General features: G+C 42.3%; 1 protein-coding gene across 1 annotated transcript in view; it reads left to right on the forward strand.

Annotated features, from left to right (window-relative positions):
* The window catches only part of LOC149445224 (alpha-2-macroglobulin-like protein 1), a 238,295-nt gene that overhangs the window by 193,481 nt on the left and 17,793 nt on the right, over positions 1–27,021 (forward strand). Inside the window, exons 25-34 of the mRNA XM_089654069.1 lie at positions 3,319–3,405; positions 4,666–4,842; positions 6,225–6,306; positions 10,144–10,300; positions 10,902–10,976; positions 15,660–15,822; positions 17,834–18,045; positions 21,798–22,013; positions 24,053–24,162; positions 26,085–26,175. Coding sequence (XP_089510195.1) covers positions 3,319–3,405; positions 4,666–4,842; positions 6,225–6,306; positions 10,144–10,300; positions 10,902–10,976; positions 15,660–15,822; positions 17,834–18,045; positions 21,798–22,013; positions 24,053–24,162; positions 26,085–26,175 — 1,370 coding nt within the window. The remainder of the gene's footprint in view (positions 1–3,318; positions 3,406–4,665; positions 4,843–6,224; positions 6,307–10,143; positions 10,301–10,901; positions 10,977–15,659; positions 15,823–17,833; positions 18,046–21,797; positions 22,014–24,052; positions 24,163–26,084; positions 26,176–27,021) is intronic.

Genomic DNA, 27,021 nt, shown 5'->3' on the forward strand with positions numbered 1-27,021 from the left:
TACGCAGCACTTTACATATATATTGTACATTCACATCAATCCCTAACCCTCAAGGGGCGTACAATCTAAGATCCCTAACTTACATTCATACATACACATACTAGGGACAATTTAGACAGGATCCAATTAACCTACCAGCATGTCTTTGAAGTGTGGGAGGAAACTGGAGTACACGGAGGAAACCCACGCAGGCACAGGGAGTACATGCAAACTCCAGGCAGGTGGTGCTGTGGTTGGGAATCGAACCAGCGACCCTAGTACTGCCAGGCGGATGTGCTAACTATTTAGCCACTGTGCTGCCTATAGATCTGTGTCCTTTTAACCACGTCCCAACCGCCCTATAGCAGATATACTGCTACAGGGCGGCAGGAGTGCGCAAAATCAAGTATATATACATGATTTTGAATCTCCAGGTAGGGGATGTGCGCGAGCTGCGCACTCGCCCTACCCATGCTGCCATTGGTGGCTACTGCTGTCAGTCACTGGGTCCTGGCCGGTGATTACCCGCTGGTGCCCAGTGATTACTGAGTGTCTCCGACGGGGAAGAGGACTGCTTTATTTATTTCAGGTACTTATATAGCGCCATCAATTTACATATAGCAGCACTTTACATATATATTGTACATTCACATCAGTCCCTAACCCTCAAGGGGCGTACAATCTAAGGTCCCTAACTCACATTCATACATACACATACTAGGGACAATTTAGACAGGAGCCAATTAACCTTCCAGCATGTCTTTGGAGTGAGGAAACCAGAGTTCCCAGAGGAAACCCACGCAGGCACAGGGAGAACATGCAAACTCCAGGCAGGTGGCGCCATGGTTGGGATTTGAACTGGCGACCCTAGTACTGCCAGGCGGAAGTGCTAACCACTTAGTCACTGTGACTGCTTTGTTTACTAACAGTCCTCCTCCCTGTTTGCCCGTGCACACGGTTCTGGATGGCTGTGCATAGCACAGCCATCCAGAGCAGTGTGCTTACAGTGAAGCACCAACACATCACTCCCTAGTAAAACACTCCCAGCACACAGTTAACCCTTTGATCGCCTTTTTTACTTTTTGCTATTAAACATATCCAGTAAAAAAATTTCTTCATCAATTTAGGCCTAAATGTATTCTGCTCCATGCTTTTGCTAAAATCCCAATACGTGTAAATTAATTGGTTTAGGTGAAAGTTATAGCGTTTACAAATGGTGGTATATACACTGGAATTTAAAAAAAAGGTTTTTACACTAGTAATGGCACCGATCAGTAACTTATAGCAGGACTGCGGTGGGCATTCTGACACTGGGAGAGGGGGGGGGGGGGCTGACTAACTGCCACTGACACTAATACAGTGATCAGTGCTTATAAAAAAAAAAAAACACTGACACTGTACTAATGACACTGGGCAGGAAGGGGTTAACTTCTGGGGTGATCAAAGGGTTAACTGTGTGCCGTGTGCTATTTTACTATATGTGCTGTGTGCTGTGTTTTACTGTGTAAGCATGCTGCTTTGTATTGCTCTGCTATGCAGAACAATACAAAGCAGCATGGTGGTGCTGACAGGGTAGAGATCTGTATTGTTTACATACAGACCTCTCCCCAATCAGTGTTCCTCGGGTGATAGCGGAGAATCTCTGATGATTGACAGTTGTAGCCGCCATTAGCAGTGTGGGCAGTGCAGCACATGCGCATTCTACCCGGAAATGCATAATCACGTATATATATATATATATATATATATATATACACATGATTTTGTGCAGTCCTGCTGCCCTGTAGCAGTAGTTCTGCTATAGGGCAGTCGGGAAGCAGCTAAAATTGCACACTCGCGTGGAATGGGCAAACTGCGATACTTAAAAATCTCCATAGGTAATGCTTTAAAAATGTTTACAGGCTACCAGGTTAGTGTTAGAGGAGGTCTAGCACTAGAATTGCTGTTGCTATTATATTTGCGGTGATACCTCACGTGTGTGGTGCGATTACCGCTTACATATACATGCATGACCTACTATGCGTATTTCTGCATGTAAGTATGATGGTGGGATGGGGACGATTTTTTTTTTTTTTACACTGTCGTAATTTTTTTTTTGTATCACTTTTATTCCTATCAAATGTAAACATCTCTTGTGATAGAGATAAAATATGGCAGGTCCTCTTTTTGGAATCATCTGGGGTCTATAAAACCCCAAATGTCTGCTCTAGCATAAGATCAAAAGAAAAAAATATTGATCTTATGCTTTTAAAAAAAAAAAAGATTGTTTGCACCCGCCCCACACCAGAAGTGATGTCGTACTGGTCCTCCTAGATAGATCAGGGGTCTCCAAACTTTTTAAACAAAGGGCCAGTATACTGTCCTTCAGACTTGAGGAGGGCCGGATAAGGGCCAGTGAGGATAAACATGGCCTCAGGATTGTTAGTCAGTAGGAGGGAGAGAAGTGCCCCACAATTGGTATTAGTGGGAAGAATTGTACACTATCATTGGTTTCATGGGAAGAAGTACTGCCCCATTGTTGGGGAGGCATAGTGCCCCAGGATCCGGATAAAGGGTAGCAAAGGGCCACATCCAGCCCTCAGGCTGCAGTTTGGAGACCCCTGTCCTAGATCATAGAGGTGAGGAGAGATGATTTGTTCTTTGTGGCCAAATGCTGCAACCAGATTGGATCCCGGGCTCACTGGTGAGAATGGTAAGCCTGGGAAACACCGGCAAGCAGCGGGAGGGGGGAGAATGACCCCATTTACTGCTTCTAAAAGCAATCCAGTGGCTAATATGTCTCTTGGATTGCTTTTATCAGAAAAAAATAAATAAATACCAAAGTTAAGGCTGACAGCTTCAACTGATGATACCGCAGTGTATATATACATATTGTGGTCTTGAGTTGGCTATTTATGTGTAATATTTTTATTCATTGTGTAATAAACGTATTTTTTATGTAAATGCTATGCCTTATTTAAAGTCCCATTATAAAAAATGTTTTGGGGGGATGGAGGCAGGGCATCACTAGGCACCAGATCACAAATCTATTGTTTTTACTACTCTATAAAGACTGTGACCCAGGCGAGTACAAGTTAGCACATGTCAGAACACGCTGAAGTGTGAATGACTGTGTGATTCACCACCATAGTGCTAGGCTGCGGGCATTCCGGGAGTTAAATTGTCACACCTCGAATCAAAACTTTGATCACACATATTTATCAAGCCCTCAGTCTGAGATGGTTCTGTCTGAAAGACTTCTGTTCCTTTATTTCCACTCCCAGGTATTATACTATACACAGTATATACCTTTTTCATTCTGTATATACAAGGAGATTTTTTTTCTTGTATTTTGTTTAGAAGGAAAAAACGTGTCAGAGAACGTCCGCCTTGAGTTGCCCATGTCTTACGTTGTGGGTTCTGAAAAAGGATTTATGAGCTTTACCGGTAAGTAATATAAATAAAAAAAAACAGTTGGCAAATACTCTGCACTGATGGAGGACTCTACTCCTTCCTTTGTCCAACCCTCTTCTCCTGAAATACTTTGCACTGCTGGAGGACTCTACTCCTTCCTCTGTCCAACTCTCTTCTCCTGAAATACTCTGCACTGCTGGAGGACTCTACTCCTTCCTCTGTCCAACTCTCTTCTCCTGAAATACTCTGCACTGCTGGAGGACTCTACTCCTTCCTCTGTCCAACTCTCTTCTCCTGAAATACTCTGGACTGCTGGAGGACTCTACTCCTTCCTCTGTCCAACTCTCTTCTCCTGAAATGCTCTGCACTGCTGGAGGACTCTACTCCTTCCTCTGTGCAACTCTCTTCTCCTGAAATACTCTGCACTGCTGGAGGACTCTTCTCCTTCCTCTCTCCAACTCTCCTCTCCTGAAATATTCTGCACTGCTGGGGGACTCTGCTCCTTCCTCTATTTAAGTCTCCTCTCCTGAAATACTCTGCACCGCTTGAGGACTCTGCTCCTTCCTTTATATAACTCTCCTCTCCCGAAATATTTTGCACTGCTGGAGGACTCTGCTCCTTCCTCTAACTCTCCTCTCCTAAAATACTCTGCACTACTTGAGGACTCTGATCCTTCCTATACAACTCTCCTCTCCTGAAATACTCTGCACTGCTGGAGGACTCTTCTCCTTCCTCTATCTAACTCTCCTCTCCTGAAATACTCTGCACCGCTTGAGGACTCTGCTCCTTCATTTATATAACTCTCCTCTCCTGAAATATTCTGCACTGCTGGAGGACTCTTCTCCTTCCTCTATCTAACTCTCCTCTCCTGAAATACTCTGCACCGCTTGAGGACTCTGCTCCTTCCTTTATATAACTCTCCTCTCCTGAAATATTCTGCACTGCTGGAGGACTCTACTCCTTCCTCTATCTAACTCTCCTCTCTTGAAATACTGTGCACTGCTGGAGGACTCTGCTCCTTTCTCTATCTAACTCTCCTCTCCTGAAATTCTGTGCACCTCTTGAGGACTCTGCTCCTTCCTTTATATAACTCTCCTCTCCTGAAATATTCTGCCCTGCTGAAGGACTCTGCTCCATCCTCTATCTAACTCTCAGGCTTATGTTAAATGTATTCTAGACATGAGACACTCCTTCTATCTTATAGGGGTCTTGCTCTTTCTCTTTAGTTCTCTTTCTCTGACATTTCTCCTCTTCAATACTCTCTTCAGCTCTAACTTTTCTTTTCTGGGTCAGGTGACATCATGGGTTCAGCAATGAACAACTTGGACAGCCTCCTGACCATGTCGTCTGGTTGTGGAGAGCAGAACATGCTCAAGTATTCTCCCAATGTCTGTGCTCTCCGGTATTTGAAGTCTTCAAATCAGCTGACTGATACCATCCTGGAGAAGGGGAGGAAGTTCTTGGACGCAGGTGAGTGTAGCATCTAAAGGCAGAAGAGGCCCTGGGCAAATAAAACACAAAGCGTGTTCACCGGTTCAAAGCCAATAGAAGAGTGAAATAAAATGGGCAATTGGCTGCTTTTGTAGCTGCATTTTCCATAACTTTCAATGGAGTCTTGAAGGACACTCTTCCAATTACTGCTAGAGCTTACCATGCCCCAGTATTGAAAATTCTACTTACACCTGGGCAGTGTACATTGTAATGCAGAATAACACAGCTGTCCTGGAACTAACATCAATCCATGGTGTCAAGGAATGTCAGTCTTCTGTATGGAAGGTGTTCTGCCTTGCCACACATTTCCCTGTGTTTAAGTCAACATGCAGCTAAACCCTTCTATTCTGAAATAAGCCAGACTGAATGTAATCTTGAAGCTTTATTGACAAAACAGGGTGGGTGAAACTAGGAAAAATTAGGAAAAAAACAGATGAGAAAAACATGCAATTAATGTAAGAAACAAGTCCAAGCCTATCAGCAATGCTGCCTTCAGCATTTTCAGTCTTTTTTCATTAATTTAGCAAAAAAATAAAAACCCCAGTGGTGATTAAATACCACCAAAAGAAAGCTCTAGTTGTGTGAACAAAATGATACAATTTTAGTTTGTCGCACTTTGAATGACAATTGTGTGGTCATGCAACATTGTACCCAGAGCTGAAAGCTGATAATTGGCCTGGTAAGGAAGGGGGTGCCTGGTAAAAAAGGGGGTATAAGTGCCCGGTAGGCAAGTGGTTAATAGCCACAAAGGATATAAATCCACATTGTGCACACCAAATTCCTTTGCAAACCCAAATATTATCTTGCAAAAGCAGCAGTGACGTCATCACTGTACTGATCATAGCCTGTGCAGGAGCAGAGCTGTGGGAGAGACCCAACAGGCTCCACCCACTACAGGATGCCTACAGAAAACTAGGGGGCGGAGACAAGACCAGTCATCCTGCACAAGGAGAGAGAGCAGCACGGAGCGGTCTTTATTATAGGAAAAGTCTCACACTGGATTACTGCACAGATCTGGAAGAAATACACAATCACACCAAGATTCAAGGAAGAACACACATGATGAATGCATTTAGACAATATTTTCCTATCCCCATGTTCAGCTTTAATTTAGATCACCTTTCATGCAATACATTTTGTCCTCATTTATCAGAGTGTCTGTCATTGTCTTCCAGCTAGAAGCAACTAGATTCAAATTAGAAGATAATTGGAAAATAAAAATGTTCTATGTGGTGGACAGAATAGCGGTCTAATTCTTAGCATATATTATTTTGGGGGGTTCCCTAGAGCACTTCTGCAAGAAAAAAAATGTTTTTCATTGAAACTGTCCTTTTTTTATTAACTAAATTATATTCCTCCAGGACAGCAACGTCAGCTGACATACAAGCACCCAGATGGCTCTTACAGTGCCTTCGGCACAAGTGATAAGGAGGGCAGCACATGGTGAGTATGGCCCCCATCAGGTGGCTGCCAGGCAAGACATAAAGACTAGAGCTAGCCATACATGTATCGATTTACTCATAGAAATGAATGTATTCTGACAGCCACGACACGCACCGCTGTCGGGACACCCAATCTGCATCAGACTGGTTGCAGTCACTGTTCAGCCAACATTGAAACATCAACTTTCATCGAACCGCGTGATGCCAACAAGGTCACCCACTGCTGAAATTGCCTCAGATTCAGCTAGAATCAGATTAAATTCAATACATCTATGGCAGCCATTAAGCTAGGTTCACACCAGTGCCGTGCAATGTAGCATGCACGCACTTCTGTGTGTTGTGTGTAGGGCATCCTATTCCCGCCAATGGGCTGCCCTACCCCCAAGAAACGCAGGGGAAGAAGTCCCCAACCCTTTTGTAAGATCGCACCACACTGAACTGCATAGTGCTAAAACACCATGCTGTTTGGTGTGTGCAGTTGCCTATGCATGGGGGTGCCATTAGGAATTAACCGCTTCCAGTCCAGTTCTGACATTTCTCTCCTACATGTATAAAACTTACTTTTTTTGCTAGAAAACTACTTAGAACCCCCATACATTATGTATTTTTTAAACAGAGGTGTAAGAGAATATAATGGTGGGGTTTGCAGTTTTTTATGCCACATGGTATTTGCGCATCGGTTTTTCAAATGCAATTTTTGGAGAAAAAGGTACACTTTGAGGAGATTTAATGCACAAAAACACAAGATAATACCCAATATTTTGATAAAATATAAAAGATGATGTAAGGCCGAGTAAATAGATACCTAACATGTCACACTTTAAAATTGTGCACACTCATGGAACGGCGCTAAATTACGGTATTTAAAAATCCCCACAGGCAATGCTTTAACCAGTTGCGGACCATCCCATGCAGATATACTGCTGCAGGGTGGCCTTTCTGTGCTGGATCATGTATCTGATACGTGATCTGGCTCTTCTGGGTAGGTAGCGCGCACAAGCACCCCGCTGCCCCAGCTGTGCTGTCATTCAATACAAGCAGAGTGGATGACAGAAGAGAGCTCTGTGATTGTAAATGACACAGAGCTCTGTCCTAACAGCGGCAATGAGCCAGTTTTTGTTTCCCTGCAAAGCAAGGAATTAAAAACTGGCACATCCCCTAGTACCATCAGCACACTGTAAACACATTACATGCTGTTAGGCACACAGTTAACCATTTGATTGCTGCTAGATGTTAACTCCTTCGCAGTCAGTGCCATTAGTATACTATCAGTGTCAATTATTAGCACTGATCACTGTGTTACTGGTGAAGTTCATGTTCGTTAATCAGTTCCCACAAAGTGTCAGTTAGTGTCAGATTGCCTGTTGTACTATCTCAGTTCAGCTATTCGCTGATCTCCGTCATTACTAGTATAAAAAAATCAATAAATTAAATTTTCAGTATACAGTATATCCCATAGTTTGTAGGTGCTATAACTTTAACTAAGGAAAGAGAAGAGATGGGTGCCAGACTAAGTGCAGCATTAAAGAGTAAATTTTATTGCAAGGTAAAACAATGGCAACTCACTAGAAGTAAAATAGGATCAGGAACGGCACCACACTCCTACGTCTGACGTCATGTCCGCCCCGGCGCCATTTGTGTTCCAGGCTGGTTTTCCTTCCAGCGGCTGGCCGCAACAAGCACTTAGCATCCAGGAGACCCGGTTTTCTGCTGCAGCTCCTGCATTACACACTCCTGCTCCCTCTCCATCGGTTCCCGGGACCCATACAGGATGACGTCCATGGTGACATGCCTGATCCTATTTCACTTCTAGTGAGTTACCATTGTTTTACCTTGCAATAAAACTTACTGTTTAATGCTGCACTTAGTCTGGCACCCCTCTCCCGCCACATGGCTTCTTGCAAGTGTGTTAGAACGCCTAGAGCGCAAGCCGTGTATTGGCCGTCGCTCCAGATGACGTGACGTTGACATCTGGTACCACTCATGTGCACCTTTCAATGAAACCAGATGTGCACGCGGGGAGCGCACTGGAACTGTATCACATTGAGGGCGGAGGTGCGCTAATGATCGGGACCAAACTGGTAAGACTAGCAATTCCCTGGACAATGGGTGGCTGAGCAACAAGTACATAGGGCAGAAAAAACATTTCCTTAAAACGTAAAGAAGTATATGGATGATGGAGGGGGTGAGGAGAGGTCTCCCAAAAGATATACGGCATGGGCATCTCTACACGGAGCCCAATGGTGTCATGTATATTTACAAATGTACATGGTGAGAATCTGGCACCTGGGAGGTGTATGAATGTGCCGAGGGCCTACACCAAATACCAAGTGTGGAACTGTCAAAGTCAGGTCTTAATACTCAATGCTTCTGGTTTCTTGCATCACACAGTGGGAGGAACGACATCTGGAACAGGGTCTCAAGAACAAGATGCCACTGGTCACATCCTTACCGAGCTCCCCGATTGCATGGGAGAGCCTTTATAAAGACAGCGGCAGGAGGGGGGAGGACCTCTACTGCCACCTGTAAAAGTAATCCAGCGGCTCTTTAGCCACTTGGATTACTTTTACATCACACAGAATCGCCAGCTGTAAAAAATGAGATCTCGGTCATCGCTGCATCTGAGTATGATGTCCTCTCCACCTCATCCAATCACAAAATGCTGTTCATTCACTAAGAAAATGCACACACTTTCTTGATGGACCTTTGAGTTCACAATTCAGCAGGGTAGTCACTCAGCACAGGACCTGAAAGCTAGTAAAGATCACTGGAGTAGGCACCTAAGCTATTTCCAGCTTCCATGGGGATCCCACAGGTATGGTACTTACATACATACATGGCCCAAACTGGACCAATGTAACTATTTTTAAATTGCCAAACCTAAATTTCATTGTTAAGGTTACAATGAGCTTTAAATTTCTCCTTGGGGTTGAGGAAGCTCTTTTCACCCATCTAACGCACCCCATTGCTAACTGCAACCATTTGCTAATAAACAAAGTCATGTGATTGCCAAAGCAGGCACTGCTGCACGGTGAAATTAGAAGCCAATTTTGAAGCCAGTGTTTTTATGGCAAAATCAAATTTGTCAAAATTTTCCGCTCATCTCAATTCATGATAAAATTTAGAAATTTGCATTAGCACACTGCTTAGTCAATAAATCAAAGGAGAGAATGCTTAGCCATTGACAATTAATGGCCATCATTTATACCATCATTTATATTTATATAATTTATTTATTTACATTTATAGCCATCCTAGTCTACAGTAAACAACTAGGCTATGGGGCCCAAGGATTGGAGGGGGCCCCACTAGGGAGGTTCTTTGATGCTTCCATTCCAGAAGAGCAAGGTCAAATGCACAGGGTCATGGTTTGTTATCTTGCTGTTGAATCCCCCCTCCTTATTTGAGTAGATTTATTGCCTTGCTGACTTGGGTGGTAAAAGGGGTGGGGGGCTGCCTATCCTAGATTTAGACATACTTAATTTTAGGATCAATGCATAGGACCATGCTTTGGGATCATGCTGTTGCATCCCCCCCTTCCTACTGTTACAATTAAACTTGTCCCATATGGCATTGCCAGGTGTCACAAAGAGAGGCCTGCTGAACAGTGCCATCAAAATTTTGCTATGGGGCCCCATGAGTTGTAGTTATGCTCTGTTGACAACTAAACAAATTTAATCTTTGCCATCCAACGTCAGCAAACTGAAATCTGCTTTTTAGAGGTTACTAGAGATTATTCTTTTAAATTTTTGACTTTTAGAAAAATGTTCGCTCTTGGTGTTCATGTATGTCATGACTGACAGGTATGTGCCATGTTTGCCCTCTTCCATATTTCCAGGCTCACAGCCTTCGTCATAAAGAGTTTTTGTCAAGCTCAGGATTTTAGCTTCATTGATGACAAACACATAAAACAAGGTCTGAGTTTCCTGGAGAAACAACAAAAAGACAACGGTTGTTTCCAGTCCACGGGACGAGTGCTGCATAACGGCATGAAGGTGAGAAGAATGCCAAACTGTAATGCAAATGTTATGCTTACCCCTAGTGTTGGTGGTCAGGCACTATAGATGGCTTTGTGTTCTTTGCCTGTAGCAGCCCCCTTTCCCATAAAGCTGGCAGGCCTACTGGTACTCAGTTTCCCCCAGGACATGTATACAATGCTTTAGTGCCTGGCTACCACTCTGGGGCAGGCATGACCAAAGCATAGCAAACAGGTACTTGCAGTTGGCAGACAGGCAGAGTGGTTCAATGACAGTCTGGGTTCAGGGCCGGCAAGGTTTAGAAAATAGTCAGGGTCAGATCTGTGTAATATAATTTATTTTCCTAATGGGGTAAATATAAAATATTGTACATGAATATTCTGTATTTGTATATAAATCCAATAGGTGGAGCTCTCAGCTTTTCTTAACAGTTTACCCAGCTAACCTTAGCTGCTGTGCTAAAATAATAATAATAATAATAATAATAAAGCGATAAATCAACGGTGTATTTCCAGTTTTGGCGTGAATGGGAGGACCAGCTGGTAGATTACACCATAGGGATTGTAGGATTTTTTATTTCTTTTAACTAAATCAAATGTCTTTTTTGTTCATGCGGCAGGGTGGTGTGGATGATGAGGTCTCGCTCACAGCTTACGTTGTGGTGGCCTTCTTGGAGTGTGGAAGAGAGCTCAATGTAAGTCTGCTGTCCTTCACATTATACTCCTCCATGGAGTATGAACGCTCACACATACATCAACATGGCAATTGCATTTGACCTTTGGCCTTCCCTTCAGTCTTGCAAAGTTGTACCGGCTCCTCTCTTGTACTGAAATGACTTACTCTGATTTCACTGCACACTTTGAGCTTCTCACAGTGTACATTAGAAGCTGCAGCAAGTCAGACAGAGCCCGCCTCATTTCCTGGGTGGAGGACTTCCAGCATCCTCTAGCACTTTCCTCTACAGCCTGTCTGTCCCTGGCCTGCTCCTTTCATTCATTGAATTTGAGATCTTTTAATCATGGAGGCTCAGCATCACATGTGGGTGCTACCTAGGAACGCCAACTCCTCCAGACTGCTATCCACCCATCAAGGCATTGATATTTCCATAACTCTTCCCAAGACCCAGCCTGCTGCTTGCATCAAGGCTGAGGTCTCCTGATAGGAGGAGTACTGAGGCAGGGTGTTGTGATGTTTTCAGGAAGCTATGTACAGCCCCCTGGCAGCCCCTCCCACCAGCCATAGTCTGCCTGCATTGCACAGAGAAGCACAGAGACCCAGCAGTGACATTGTTGGATCTAAAAGAAGGTATGCAGTGAAAACAGAATCATTTTATATAAATGTTTTATTCGCATATTGATAAGGTAAGACGGAGGAAACTACAGCTTTGAAGTGCTTTGCCTTCCTCTGGACCCAAATTACTGGATTTCAACATTTGCATATTGAGCTTAAATATATTTTACATATATATATATATATATATATATATATATACATATACACTATATTGCCAAAGGTATTGGGACACCCCCGCCCCAAAATAAATGGATTCAGGTGTTCCAATCACCTCCATGGTCACAGGTGTATATAATCCAGCCCCTAGGCATGCAGACGGCTTCTACAAACATTTGTGAAAGAATGGGTCGCTCTCAGGAGCTCAGTGACTCCAAGCGTGGTCCAGTGATAGGTTGTCACCTGTGTAATAAGTCCATCCGTGACATTTACTGGCTACTAAATATTCCACGGCCAACTGTTAGTGGTATTATAACAAAGTGGAAGCAACTGGGAACAACAGCAACTCAGCCATGAAATGATAGGCCACGTAAAATGACAGAGCGGGGTCAGCGCATGCTGAAGCGCAGAAGTCACCAACTGTCTGCAGAGTCAATAGCTAAAGACCTCCAAACTTTGTGCGGCCTTCAGATTAGCATAACAACAGTATGTAGAGAGCTTCATGGAATGGGTTTCCATGGGCGAGCAGCTGCATCCAAGCCTTACATCACCAAGTGCAATGCAAAGCGTCGGATACTTTGGTGTAAAGCACACCGCCACTGGACTCTAGAGCAGTGGAAATGTGTTCTCTGGTGTGACCAATCACGCTTCTCTGTCTGACAATCCAATAGACATGTCTGGGTTTGGCAGTTCCCAGGAGAACGTTACTTGCCTGACTGCATTGTGCCAAGTGTAAAGTTTGGTGGAGGGGGGATTATGGTGTGGGGTTGTTTTTCAGAGGTTGGAATTGGCCCCCTAGTTCCAATGAAGGGAAGTCCTAAGGCGTCAGCATACCAAGACATTTTGGACAATTTCATACTCCCAAATTTGGGAACAGTTTGGGGATGGCCCATTTCTGTTCCAACACGACTGCGCATCAGTGCACAAAGCAAGGTCCATATATATATATAGTGTATGTATATATATATTTATATATATATATATATTTAAGCTCAATATGCAAATGCTGAAATCCAGTAATATATCCAGTAATTAAATAATATCCAGTATGTAGATATATATGTATATACCCACCCACATTATTTGATATACAGTCATGGCCGAAATTGTTGGCACCCTTGATATTTCTCCAGGAAATCATGTATTTCTCACGAAACGTATTGCATTAACACATGTTTTGCTATACACATGTTTATTCCCTTTGTGTGTATTGGGACAAAACAAAAAAAGGGAGGAAAGAAAGCAAATTCGACATAATGTCACACAAACCTCCAAAAATGGGCTGGACAAAAGTATTGGCACCCTTTCACAACTGCGGATAAATAAGAATGTTACAAGCATGTGATGCTCCTGTAAACTCACCTGGGGCAAGTAACAGGTGTGGGCAATATAGAAATCACACCTGAAAGCAGATAAAAAGGAGAGACGTTCACTTAACCTTTGCATTGTGTGTCTGTCTGTGCCACACTAAGCATGGACAACAGAAAGAGGAGACGAGAACTGTCTGAGGACCTGAGAACCAAAATTGTGGCAAAATATCAACAATCTCAAGGTTACAAGTCCATCTCCAGAGAACTAGATTTGCCTTTGTCCACAGTGCGCAACATTATCAAGAAGTTTGCAACCCATGGCACTGTAGCTAATCTCCCTGGTCGTGGACGGATGAGGAAAATTGATGAAAGATTGCAACGCAGAATAGTCCGGATGGTGGATAAGCAGCCCCAAACATGTTCCAAAGACATTCAAGCTGTCCTGCAGGCTCAGGGAGCATCAGTGTCAGCGCGAACTATCCGTCGACATTTAAATGAAATGAAACGCTATGGCAGGAGACCCAGGAGGACCCCACTGCTGACACAGAGACATAAAAAAGCAAGACTACAGTTTGCCAAAATGTACTTGAGTAAGCCAAAAGCCTTCTGGGAAAACGTCTTGTGGACAGATGAGACCAAGATAGAGCTTTTCGGTAAAGCACATCATTCTACTGTTTACCGAAAACGGAATGAGGCCTACAAAGAACAAAACACAGTACCTACGGTAAAATATGGTGGAGGTTCAATGATGTTTTGGGGTTGTTTTGCTGCCTCTGGCACTGGGTGCCTTGACTGTGTGCAAGGCATCATGAAATCTGAGGATTACCAAAGGATTTTGGGTCGCACTGTAGGGCCCAGTGTCAGAAAGCTGGGTTTGCGTCCAAGATCCTGGGTCTTCCAGCAGGACAATGACCCCAAACATACGTCAAAAAGCACTCAGAAATGGATGGCAAAGAAGCGCTGGAGAGTTCTGAAGTGGCCAGCAATGAGCCCAGATCTAAATCCCATTGAACACCTGTGGAGAGATCTTAAAATTGCTGTTGGGAAAAGGTGTCCTTCCAATAAGAGAGACCTGGAGCTGTTTGCAAAGGAAGAGTGGTCCAAAATTCCGGGTGAGAGGTGTCAGAAGCTTATTGATGGTTATAGGAAGCGACTGATTTCAGTTATGTTTTCCAAAGGGTGTGCAACCAAATATTAAGTTAAGGGTGCCAATACTTTTGTCCAGCCCATTTTTGGGGTTTTGTGTGACATTATGTCATATTTGCTTTTCTGCCTCTGTTTTATATTTGTTCCAATACATACAAAGGGAATAAACATGTGTATAGCAAAACATGTGTTAATGCAATACCTTTTTTGTGTGAAATACTTGATTTTCAGGAAAAATATCAAGGGTGCCAACAATTTCGGCCATGACTGTATATATATATATATATTTATTGTATATATACATACATTATCAATATTACTATATTTGGGTTTTTAATACTTTTAACAAGATAAATAACGCAACTGCCGCTTGTAGGAATTATTTTCTCTCTAGAGGCAACATTTCACAGTTATTTGGTGGGGGGGGTTTGTACCTTTGTTTACTTGTATGAAATTATATCTAAAGGCAATGTTTTTTTGTTTTTTGGATTGAGTGGAGAGGGATTAGAACCCCTGCCAGGTTTTTATTTCTGTCTGTGTCCCCATTAGGTAGATTCACCTTCTTTATTTGTCCTGTTTACGATTATAACTGAAAGCGAAAGTAAAAGACAATTTCAAATTTTGGGTTGTCCTCACAATAATAATAGGGGGGAAATTTTCCTATGAGGACAGTAGTTCTGGTGGAGGTCCCCAAGGAATTCCCTTAATTTGCAGAGAATTCCTCTCACTTCCTGTTTGGCTATGGGACAGGAAGTGAAGGGAAATCTCGTCAATGGGACAAAGATGGGAAAAAAAAATATTCTGACAGAGGTTATAATCCTCACTTACTCTAGAACTATAGAGTTCTGCCTGTAGTTCTACTCTAAGATGAGAAGATGAGAAAATACTGAAAAATCTGTTCTGTTGTTAACTCAGAGGAAAAAAAACTATTATTCAATAATAATAATAGTAAGAAAAAAAAAACAGACAGCATAACAGTTTATTATTTCCCATCCACAAATCGGAAGCTCATGTTCCAAGAAAGTGCAAGCTCTTGGGGTGGCATGCAGTCAGACAAGAGTCTCACTTTTGAGCCTGCTGCATGCTTGCAGAGCCCCTTCCCCCTGTAATGGAATCCAATACAGAAGTGCTTCCTTATTAATTCACTTCACTTGGAATGCTGATTTGATTTGGGGCCCACTATAACTTAGACTGGTTGGATGTGAAATGGGATGTAATCTTTTAGACCTGTTTACCAGTCTATTGAGTAAATTGGGCTACTGGTGATATTAGTTGGTAATTCCCTGTTAACCCCAGCTTGGAGCAAACAAGTAGGATCTGCTCATCCCTACTCTTCATTAAAACCACGGGAGATGGTAAACTTGATGGACATTTGACGTTTTCCATCTTAGATAACCTTTTTATTTTATGTGTATCTGGGACAGATAATTCTCTAGATAAGCTGCTTATTATTGTTACCTTGTGTGGTGCAGGATCGTGTGGTGGAGAAAGCTTTGCAGTGCTTGAAGGATGAACCTGCAGAAAAAGCCACTCCATACAAAATGGCCCTTAAAGCGTACGCCTACACACTGGCCAACTGCACGGAGGAACGTTCCAACATCATGCAGCTCCTGGATGAAAAAGCAAACAAAGGAGGTAGAGTAGTAAACTACATTCTTACCCACTGCTGTCACACCAAATTATTACACCAGAAGACCTATACCAAGACCAAAGTATAATAAAAATATGTCTGTCATTTCTAGTGCCTATCCATCATAGTACAAGCGTTGCAGAATGGGACAACTGGAAGAATTACATAAAAAATACATTCTATAAAAAATGGTGGTTATAGGTCATAAAACCCCCATACTCTGATCGTTTGAGTATATATAAATATATATCATTTGAGATCTACTGAACCTGCAGCTGGAGCTTTTCCATTTTTGTGTGATAGCAGGGAACAGCCAGAATGCTATATCCCACACTCCTACCTCCTGCCCTAACTTGTTAGCTGCTTAAGCCACTAAAAACATACTCAAATGCCCAGTGATCCAATGTTTTCTCACTGTGCCACTGGCACACACTGGGTTCTGCACCACCACCATCATCATCTGTAATATCATCAGGATGCTGGGTATCTCTTCTGGGTTCGTGTGGCTAAGCCCTATGATGATGCAAATGCACCACATCATCAGGGACTGGCTGCAAATACCAGGAACAGACAGCTTGCCCCTTGATGATGTTCCATGGCCCATGTGCAATAGCATAATTGGCAGCCTCCTGGTATGCATAATGTGGATATCCAAAGAGGCTGTCATTCACACCTAGGTGAGAACCTAGGATGTGTGGGGAGAATTCCCCCATTTAGAAATAAAAGAATTAAAAAGCAATTTTGAGGGAGGAGGGGACTAGTGATAAGATGGCAGAAAGTGGCTGAGGAAGGTGGTCTTCTTCAAGTGTTTCGTCATTGGTGACTATTTAAGCATAGGTTTTTACTGCTTCTGCCAGATGCCATTGTGCACACTACAGCAGGATGTGCTTGAAAAGTAATAGTTTGTGTTGTTAATATTTAATGATCTGGCCAATCACCAGGAGTCTGGTGGTGTTAAATATCTGGCACAGTTCCTGTCACATAGGCTTTTCTCCTGGGCTTAGGCCCTAAGAAGATGTGTGTGTATGCTCTCTTGAGCTCTCCTGGACTTAGGCTCTTGGAAATTGTGTGCTGCAGAAGCCTCCACTCCAGGGAGGTCTCCAAAGATGCTGGTTTTCTAAAGATGAGTAACTGGCTCTGAAGGAGCACCTGTGACTGTCCCTCATTGGATGGATATAGTGACCAACTGGCTGAGGGAGAAGTTCATACAATAACGTTTAACAGCTCTCCTGCCCTAAAAGTCTATGATAAAGGTCTAAGATACCACTAGAACCTTTATCTCTAAGGAGCCAAAGATAACTAGTCAGCGTAGTTTATGGGAGAAGACTTAGAGACCTTTGAAGGAGGTTAGAACCCAGCATGGTGATTGAAACTATCGGTGTTTAGGGTATCCCAAACAAACCAGTTTATTGTACCAGAGTGCCAGGTGTCAATCTTTGTTGGAGAACCTAGAAAAGGACCCTGCGATTGAATTTGGCATGGGTCTTATCACTATCTAAGTGTACTTGGGACATTTAGAATGTAAGCTTTTATCTTGCTGAAGGTCAACCCTTTTGAAGGTCAGCATCAACAGTTTTTTTCCCCATTCCCATGTTCAAATTCCTACACCTCCAGTGGAACCACATGTTAAAATAGTTTTGAACAATATAAAGAGGCTGTTGTGATCATATAAATGGAAGTCGTGTGATAATACATGTGGAACCACCAAAGAGGGAACACAATGCATTCTCATTGGGAGCACTGCTAAGCAGTTTTCAACATTGCCATTCTTAAACTGTATACTGCACAATTTCCGATGCATTGCAGTGCTGCTGCTTCCATACTGTCCCATACAAAAACATTATTGTGGTTGTGTGAGATGGTTGTTGGTTGTTGAGAGTTTCAACAGCGGAAAATGTGGAAAACTTGCCCTTTTGGCTGCCAGTAGAGACACATTGATCACATCCACGGGAATTGTCATAACTTAATTAATAATAATAATAATATAGGTCCTCTTTACCCTCCTTTTCTTTGTAGATGGCATGATGTATTGGAGTCAGGAAGCTAAAGTTGAAAAAGAATCATACTGGTCCAAACCCAAATCTGTAGACGTGGAGATAACGGCTTATGTCCTCATGGCCTATTCCTACCTTCCAAAGCCCTCCAGCAAGAACATTGGGGACATGATGACCATCACTCGCTGGATGTGCAAACAGCAAAACGGAAACGGTGGTTTCAGTTCCACACAGGTAAAGTTTTATTTTTTTCTCTTTGTGGGCCCTAGGGAGATTTTCTATTACTTCCTGTTTTAGATATGCAGAAGGAAATGAGAGAACTGCACTCAGCTCTTAATATGTCACTAAACCCAATCAAAATAATATTCTATAACTTTGTTTTCATCTGGATACCTTGAAATAGAGTGTACAGTGCATGCCGAAATACAAATGTAATTATTTTTTTGGATCCCATGTTCTTTATGATGGCAGCTCTTATGGTCCCACTGTATGTGAGATATAGCCACCCTTCTTGCAAGTTCCCGCAATGGACTACATTAGTACGATAGAGCGGTGAAGGAAAGAATCTGTCAAAAATAGTCAGTAAACATTGTTTGTGAATTATAGAATTGAGAGGTGTTGATTTATTTCTACTGCTAGATAGGAAACAAATTTTTGGCTTGAGAATTTAGTGACACAGCTATGGGCTGAAAACACGCAGCATTTTTCTTGGACTGAGTGGTGTCATCCGTCTCAGTTGTCTTTTGCAAAACTATTTAAACCCTCCCCCTACTCTATTCTACACAACATAAAAGGCTAATTGATCTGTAGTCCCAAAATAAGACCTGGGAAGACTAACCGGACTCCTTGAGATATCAGAACGTTTTTTTAGGACAGATTGTTTCCATTTTCAGATAAAACAGTTTTAATGGGACCAAAAGGGAGCAAATAAAAGAGCATTGTTACAGTTTACCAGTTTATCTTATCTCTGTTTTAATATGAATTGATGGATTCAGCAGACTTTTCACAGTGCAGCTTGGTAGCACTGCACTCTCTTATCAGATGATTCTGTGCTATGAATGCTTGCTCACTAAGAACTATAGAGACGAGTATTCAAAACTAGAGATTGTTGGGTCCACATTCCTTTAGGACAAGAAAAAAAAAGATGCGATAAAGGCAGAGAATTAATGATAGGATCACAATTAGAGTGACTCTGCAGTTAGCTTCCATGCAGGACATTTGGTTCGAGCGCACCTTTAATTCCAGTTTCTTCATGGACATCAGTCTAATACCATTTACCCGATCCCATAACTTTATGACCACTAATCTAATATTGAGTAGGTTCCCCTTTTGCTGCCAAAATAGTCCTGACCTGTCGAGACATGGACACCTCTAGGTATGCTCTGGTATCTAGCACAAAGTCATTGGTAGCAGATGCTTTAAGTCCTGTAAGTTGTGAGGTGAGACCTCCGTGGATCGGACTTGTTTTTCCAACATGTCCAACAGATGCTAGATTGGATTGATATCTGAAGAATTTGGAAGCCAAATCAACCCTTCAATCTCGATGTGTTCTACAAACCATTCTTGAACCATTTTTATAGTGTGGCAGGGTGCAGTATCCTACTGCAAGAGGTCACTGCCATGAGGGAATACCATTTCCATTGCTCATCAACAATGTTTAGGTAGGTGGTAAATGTTAAAGTAACATCCACATGAATGGCAGGACTCAAGGTTTCCCAGAAGAACATTGCCCAAAGAATCACACTGCCTTTGTTGGCTTGTCTTCTTCCCGTACTGCATCCTAGTACCATCTCTTCCTCATCTAAGCAACACACATGCCCCCAGTCATCTACTGTACATGATGTAAAAGAAAATGATATTCATCAGACCAGGCCTTCTTTTTCCATTGCTCCATGGTCCAGGTCTGATGCACATGTGGCCATTGTAGGTGGATATGGGTCAGTATGGGCACACTGACCGTTCTGCAGGTTTGCATCCCCATACACAACAAACTGTGATGCTCATTTTTTCTGCTTTCAACACCTCAACTTCAGGGACAACATGTTTACTTTTAGATGCCATTGTAACAAAATAAACAATCTTATTCACTTAACCAGCCAGTGGTCATAAAGCTATGGCTGATTGGTTTATATAAAATTGCACTAATTCACCCTTATCTCTGCAAAAGATTCACCTTGTGGTGGATGTTCCAGCTGTGGAGATAGCCTTCAGCAAAAATGGGGTTTACAGTGGGGATCTAAAGTTTGGGCACCCCAGCTACAAATTTGTATTAATGTGCATAAAGAAGCCAAGGAAAGATTGAAAAATCTCCAAAAGGCATCAAATTACAGATTAGACATTCTTATAATATGTCAACAAAAGTTAGATTTTATTTCCATCATTTACACTTTCAAAATAACAGAAAACAAAAAAATGGCGTCTGCAAAAGTTTGGGCACCCTGCAGAATTTATAGCATGCACTGCCCCCTTTGCCAAGCTGAGACCTGCCAGTGTCATGGATTGTTCTCAATCATTGTCTGGGAAGACCAGGTGATGTCAATCTCAAAGGTTTTAAATGCCCAGACTCATCTGACCTTGCCCCAACAATCAGCACCATGGGTTCTTCTAAGCAGTTGTCTAGAAAACTGAAACTGAAAATAGTTGACGCTCACAAAGCTGGAGAAGGCTATAAGAAGATAGCAAAGCGTTTTCAGATGTCAATATCCTCTGTTCGGAATGTAATTAAGAAATGGCAGTCATCAGGAACAGTGGAAGTTAAAGCAAGATCTGGAAGACCAAGAAAAATATCACTGGAGTTGTGGTACACTATTCTACTATAAAGAGATACTTGTACAAATATGGTCTTCATGGAAGAGTCATCAGAAGAAAACGTCTTCTACGTCCTCACCACAAAAATCATCGTTTGAACTTTGCAAATGAACATATAGACAAGCCTGATGCATTTTGGAAACAAGTTCTGTGGACCGATGAGGTTAAAATTGAACTTTTTGGCCGGAATGAGCAAAGGTACGTTTGGAGAAGAAGGGGCACAGAATTTAATGAAAAGAACCTCTGTCCAACTGTTAAGCATGGGGTTGGATCAATCATGCTTTGGGGTTGTGTTGCAGCCAGTGGCACAGGGAACATCTCACGAGTAGAAGGAAAAATGGATTCAATAAAATTTCAGCAAATTTTGGATGGTAACTTGATGCCATCTGTGAAAAAACTGAAGTTAAAGAGAGGATGGCTTCTACAAATGGATAATGATCCTAAACACACCTCAAAATCCACGGGGGATTACATCAAGAGGCGTAAACTGAAGGTTTTGCCATGGCCTTCACAATCTTCTGACCTCAACATAATTGAAAATCTATGGATAGGCCTTAAAAGAGCAGTACGTGACAGACAGCCCAGAAATCTCAAAGAACTGGAACACTTTTGTAAGGCAGAATGGGCAAAGATACCTCAAACAAGAATTGAAAGACTCTTGGCTGGGTACAAAAAGCGTTTACAAGCTGTGATACTTGCCAAAGGGGGCAGTACAAGATATTAACTTTGCAGGGTGCCCAAACTTTTGCAGACGCCATTTTTTTGTTTTCTGTTATTTTGAAAGTGTAAATGATGGAAATAAAATCTAACTTTTGTTGACATATTATAAGAATGTCTAATCTGTAATTTGATGCCTTTTGGAGATTTTTCCATCTTTCCTTGGCTTCTTTATGCACATTAATACAAATTTTTAGCTGGGGTGCCCAAACTTTCGATCCCCACTGTAGATGATGAAATAAAGTAAATCTGTAAGCAAGCAGATAAACAGTTCATATACATACTTTAACTATTTTCCCTGCCTACGGATTTGTTCTTATTTACACACATCTGTGGCACTCCACAGACGGAAAGATCGCTCTACACAGAGATCGCTTCTGCGTTATTGATTTCCTACCCCTGGTTAATCAATCCAATGATCTGTGATTCACCGATAGCTCAATATAAGCTGTGTTTTGCAGGATACTGTTGTTGGTCTGCAAAGTTTGTCAAGATTTGCTACTCTAACCTCTGGGAAGGCGGGAGAAGTGGTCATTGATGTGACCTCAGAGAGAGGATTTCACCACAAGGTCCTTATCAATAGTGATAACAAACTCCTGCTGCAGAAGTTAACACTGCCAGAGGTGCCCGGAGAATACTTGGTGACGGCATCAGGAGCTGGAACCGCCTTCATGCAGGTAAGGATGGTTGGTGTCAGACTTCTGGCTGTGTGTGAGTAAGATTTGAGGTAGGTAAGGGAAAGTGCAGTCAAGCTGGGCCAAGTTCTCTGCTGGTTACTACAGGGTATTTCAATGAAAGATCTAAAGAGGATTAGTACTGTGGTATCTGCAGGCAAAAGAACTAGTAACCAGGATTTCCTGTGGTCTTGCTGTAGCTGATCTTGCCCCTTCACTGACTTATCATGCCTTGTTCAGCACTGTATTTCTGTGTGGAGGTGGCCAACTTGGTAATCTGAAGACTGGTGGGGTAAAGATAGAAGTGGAGGAAGCACAGATTGACAAAATAAACGAAACAAAAGCAGGGAGATTGTTGCACTGTAGGTCATAAGGTACAGCTTCCTCCCCAGAAAGGAGAACAGTGAGCAGCACAATGGTGGCATCACCAAATCTCACTCCAAACCTGGGGAGATTAGCAGTCAAAGGCAGCAATGCCTTAGATGATCTCACACTGCAGATATACAGCTATGAGGCTACATAACAGGAGTGCCATATTATAAGGGAATTTCAGAAAAAGGTAGATTTTTCAGGGCACTGCTTAGGCACAATTTAAAGCTCAACTCCACGAATTACAAAAAAAACAACCCCTGCAATGGATTCCACCCACATTTCAAGGAATAAATGCTCATTGACTCAAGGAGATGAGGAATAAGTTGTAGTATTTGCCTTATAGTTACATGGTTAGTCTGGCTGAAAAAAGACAAACGTCCAGGTGATACACAGAGATGAAATAAATCCTCCTACATAAGTTTTACCTGTTTATCTGCATCCATCTTTCCCCTACATCCATTCAAAGTGCAGAATTTACACAGGATCTCTCAGCTTTGAAAAGCGGTTGGCCAGACCTGATTGGAGGGAAGGGATCCCCCCTTCACATAGCACAAAGGAACAGAGCTAAGGCTGTCATTTTTCTCTTGGTGTCAGGAAAACTCATCAAAAGCGACTCATACTGATAGCAGAAGAACAAGACAGTAGACAGAAATGACACTAAGTGCTCTGAACTGACACGTACACACTATAGAGGGATATGCTTTGTTCATATTTAAGGTTTACAACCACTTTAACCCTACTCTAACCCTAAGCATTTCCCAAAAATGATTAACTGTTAATCCCAACCTGTGATGGCAATACTATCACAATGAAAGTGTTGTGTGCAGGGGCGGACTGACCATTCAAGCACTCGGCACTGCCCGAGGGCCCGGGGTCAGTAGGGGGCCCCATGAAATGCCCCTGGTACCTTTTTATAGGCTTTTTTTGGTGTGCTTTGAGTGTGGTCAAGGACACAGGGGCCCCATGATCCCCTATCGCCTGGGGGACCCATGAGTTGTTAGTCCGTCCCTGGTTGTGTGGTAAAATTTTGGGGTCAGAATCAAGAAGTATAAAAGTTTATATTCCGCTATAGCTTGTTACTTGGCTACCTCTGAGCCCCAGAACAAAATGTAGTGTATGGCAGCTTACCAGTCCTTAAATATGATGGTTGCCTGTTTTCTTTTATAATTTTTTTTTTCTTTCACCCAGTGATCCAGTAATACATTTCCTATCCTATAGAGACAACATTCACTCACCATACCATATCAAGACAACAGAAACAAGGGTACACAAGGGAGTGTTCTGTAGTTCACTGAAATAGCAGGGAACAATGTAACTGATAAGAATGCAATACTGGCAGAAAACACAGGAAGTTATCAGCTAACAAGATTTCTGGCAGGATCAACAGATATTCTTTGCACTTTTAGATCATATATAACAAAACACGTTTAATGGTATATTGAACAGACAGACAGGGTGCAAGTTCAATATTAGGGTTTATATACACTTCCAATAGAAGGTACGTATAGCTATATGTGTAATAGAGAGTCCATTCCAGCAACTCTGAGCCTCGAGACTAGTGGAAACAAGTAGCCATTTGGTGATTCATAAACCCAGAGTTTTACATGGAATGGTCCTTTTATCCATTGTTGTGTAGGACAGTATGTTTATGTTGTATTGATATCACACAGGTCATCCAGCGTTACCATTCCCCCCCAGAAGTAAAGGACGCTGCATTTTCCTTATCGGTACAACCCCAATGTTTGGAAGATGGAAAACTGGCGATCTTATTGGAATTCTGGTGAGAACATTCGTATCAGTCTTTGCATCAGAGGAGCTTACACTCTAATGTCCCACCACAGCCACACTATATTATTATACATTTATTATATATGTACAGTATACTATATAGCTCTGACATATTCCACAGTGCTGTACAGAGAACACTCAGCCAGTTACAGTTTCTGCACCAGAGGAGCTTACACTCTAATGTCCCACCACAGTCACACCCTATTTTTTTACATGTATATATCTCTGACATATTTTGCAGTGCTGTACAGAGAACACTGAGCCATCTGCACCAGTCTCTGCACCAGAGGAGCTTACACTCTAATGTATCACTGCATTCACACACTATTATTATACATGTATATAGCTCTGACCTATTCCATAGTGCTGTACAGAGAACACTGAGCCAGTCACATCAGTCTCTGCACCAGAGGAGCTTACACTCTAATGTATCACCGGATTCACACACTATTATTATAATACATTTATATAGCTCTGACATATACCACAGTGCTGTACAGAGAATACTGAGCCATCCGAATCAGTCTCTGCACCAGAGGAGCTTACACTCTAATGTATCACTGCATTCACACACTATTATTATACATGTATATAGCTCTGACATATACCACAGTGCTGTACAGAGAACACTGAGCCAGACACATCAGTCTCTGCACCAGAGGAGCTTACACTCATGTCCTACCACACTCACACACTATTATTTTCACGAACATGTATGGCAGCTACAGGCATCATCCCTTTTTTCTCAGTTGGAAACCGGCTTTTATGTAAAAGCCATCCTGGCAGCTAATTAACTGAGGCGGATGGGTTTGCCCCCCCCCCCCCCCACTGGTGCCTCTCCAGGCTCTACTGTCCCACCAGCAAGCCTGGAATGAAAGCTGGCTGTTCCTGCTGGTTTACCATAGAACTTGTTAAGGACTGGAAGGTCACCAATAAGCTCTATGGTATAGGAAGCCAGAAGCAACAAGCAATTTCGTCACTTCCAGTTTCCCAGGATGTAGACAGCACCAATTTTTACATTTGGAAAGTATCTGATCATCAATCTTGGTGTGATCAGTTGCTTTAAATGGCAGAGGAGACATCTGGGGTCTAATACACCCCAGATCCCTCCATAAAGTGTACCTGTCACTCCCTATTGCTGTAACAAGAGATGTTTACATTCCTTGCAACAGCAATAAAAGTAGTTTAAAAAATTAAAGAAGCAGTGTGAAAAAAAAATACAATTTAAACTTTTTTATAGTGCTCCTGTCTCTCCGCATAACACATAGGTGATCACACATACATATGTAAAAGTGATCGCACCACACACATGAGGTAATGCTGAGAATGTCAGAGCGAGAGAAATAATTCTAGTACCAGACCTCCTCTGTAATTTTAAATTTGTGACATATAAAGTTTGTCGCCATTCCATGAGCGTGCGCAATTTTAAAGCGTGACATGTTGGGTATCTGTTTACTCAGCGTAATACCCTCTTTTATTATTTTTACCAAACAACTGGGTATTATATTGTGTCTGCGTGCATTCAAATTAATGAAAGCTTATTTTTTCAAAAAAAAATTTGCATTTGAAAAACCGCTGCGCAAATACTGCGTGACATAAAACAATGCAAAGCCCACCATTTTATTCTCTAGGGCCTCTGCTACAAAATTGTGTGTGTGTCTATGTATTTATTTATATATATATATATATATATATATATATATATAATGTTTTGGGATTCTAAGTAATTTTCTAACAAAAAAAGACTGATTTTTACTTGTAAACAAAAAGTGTCAGAGAAAGGTTAGGTCTTCAAGTGGTTATGATAATCAGTAAATTAAAGTGTTGATGAATGAGTTCATGTTATGAAGTAGAATTTATCTTTTAGGTGGAGGTGGCCAAACAAATAACATGCTCTGTTGGCTATCATCTCAGGTATACAGGAAGTCGTAGGAATACCAACATGGTGCTTCTGGAGGTCCAGTCGTTGTCTGGCTTTGTTTCCCTGCCAGAGTCCATAGAAGAGGTGAGTATAATTAGAGATGAGCGAAGTATTGAAAAATTCGATTCGGCTGATTCGGCGAATTCCAGTATGAAATTCGATTCGATGCGAATTTCTTCGCTATGAAGATGGCTTATAAAAAGGGTTTCTAGGCTTCAGAGAGCCTTTAAATTAGTGCAGAACACTGTACCTTTAATTTAAATGCCCTTGGAGATCAGGAAGGAGAAGGAGAAGGAGAAGGAGAAGGATGAGAAGAAGGAGAAGGATGAGAAGAAGGAGAAGGAGAAGGAGAAGGATGAGAAGAAGGAGAAGGAGAAGGATGAGAAGATGGAGAAGGAGAAGGATGAGAAGAAGGAGAAGGAGAAGGATGAGAAGAAGGAGAAGGAGAAGGATGAGAAGAAGGAGAAGGAGAAGGATGAGAAGAAGGAGAAGGAGAAGGATGAGGAGAAGGAGAAGGATGAGGAGAAGGAGAAGGATGAGAAGAAGGAGAAGGATGAGAAGAAGGAGAAGGAGAAGGATGAGAAGATGGAGAAGGAGAAGGATGAGAAGATGGAGAAGGAGAAGGATGAGAAGAAGGAGAAGGAGAAGGATGAGGAGAAGGAGAAGGATGAGAAGAAGGAGAAGGATGAGAAGAAGGAGAAGGATGAGAAGATGGAGAAGGAGAAGGATGAGAAGAAGGAGAAGGATGAGAAGAAGGAGAAGGATGAGGAGAAGGAGAAGGATGAGAAGAAGGAGAAGGATGAGAAGAAGGAGAAGGATGAGAAGAAGGAGAAGGAGAAGGATGAGAAGAAGGAGAAGGATGAGAAGAAGGAGAAGGATGAGAAGAAGGAGAAGGAGAAGGATGAGAAGAAGGAGAAGGATGAGAAGAAG

This window comes from Staurois parvus, unplaced genomic scaffold, assembly GCF_062004578.1.
Source record: "Staurois parvus isolate SC_StPar_1 unplaced genomic scaffold, SC_StPar_1.0 ptg000737l, whole genome shotgun sequence".
NCBI classification, from domain to species: domain Eukaryota; kingdom Metazoa; phylum Chordata; class Amphibia; order Anura; family Ranidae; genus Staurois; species Staurois parvus.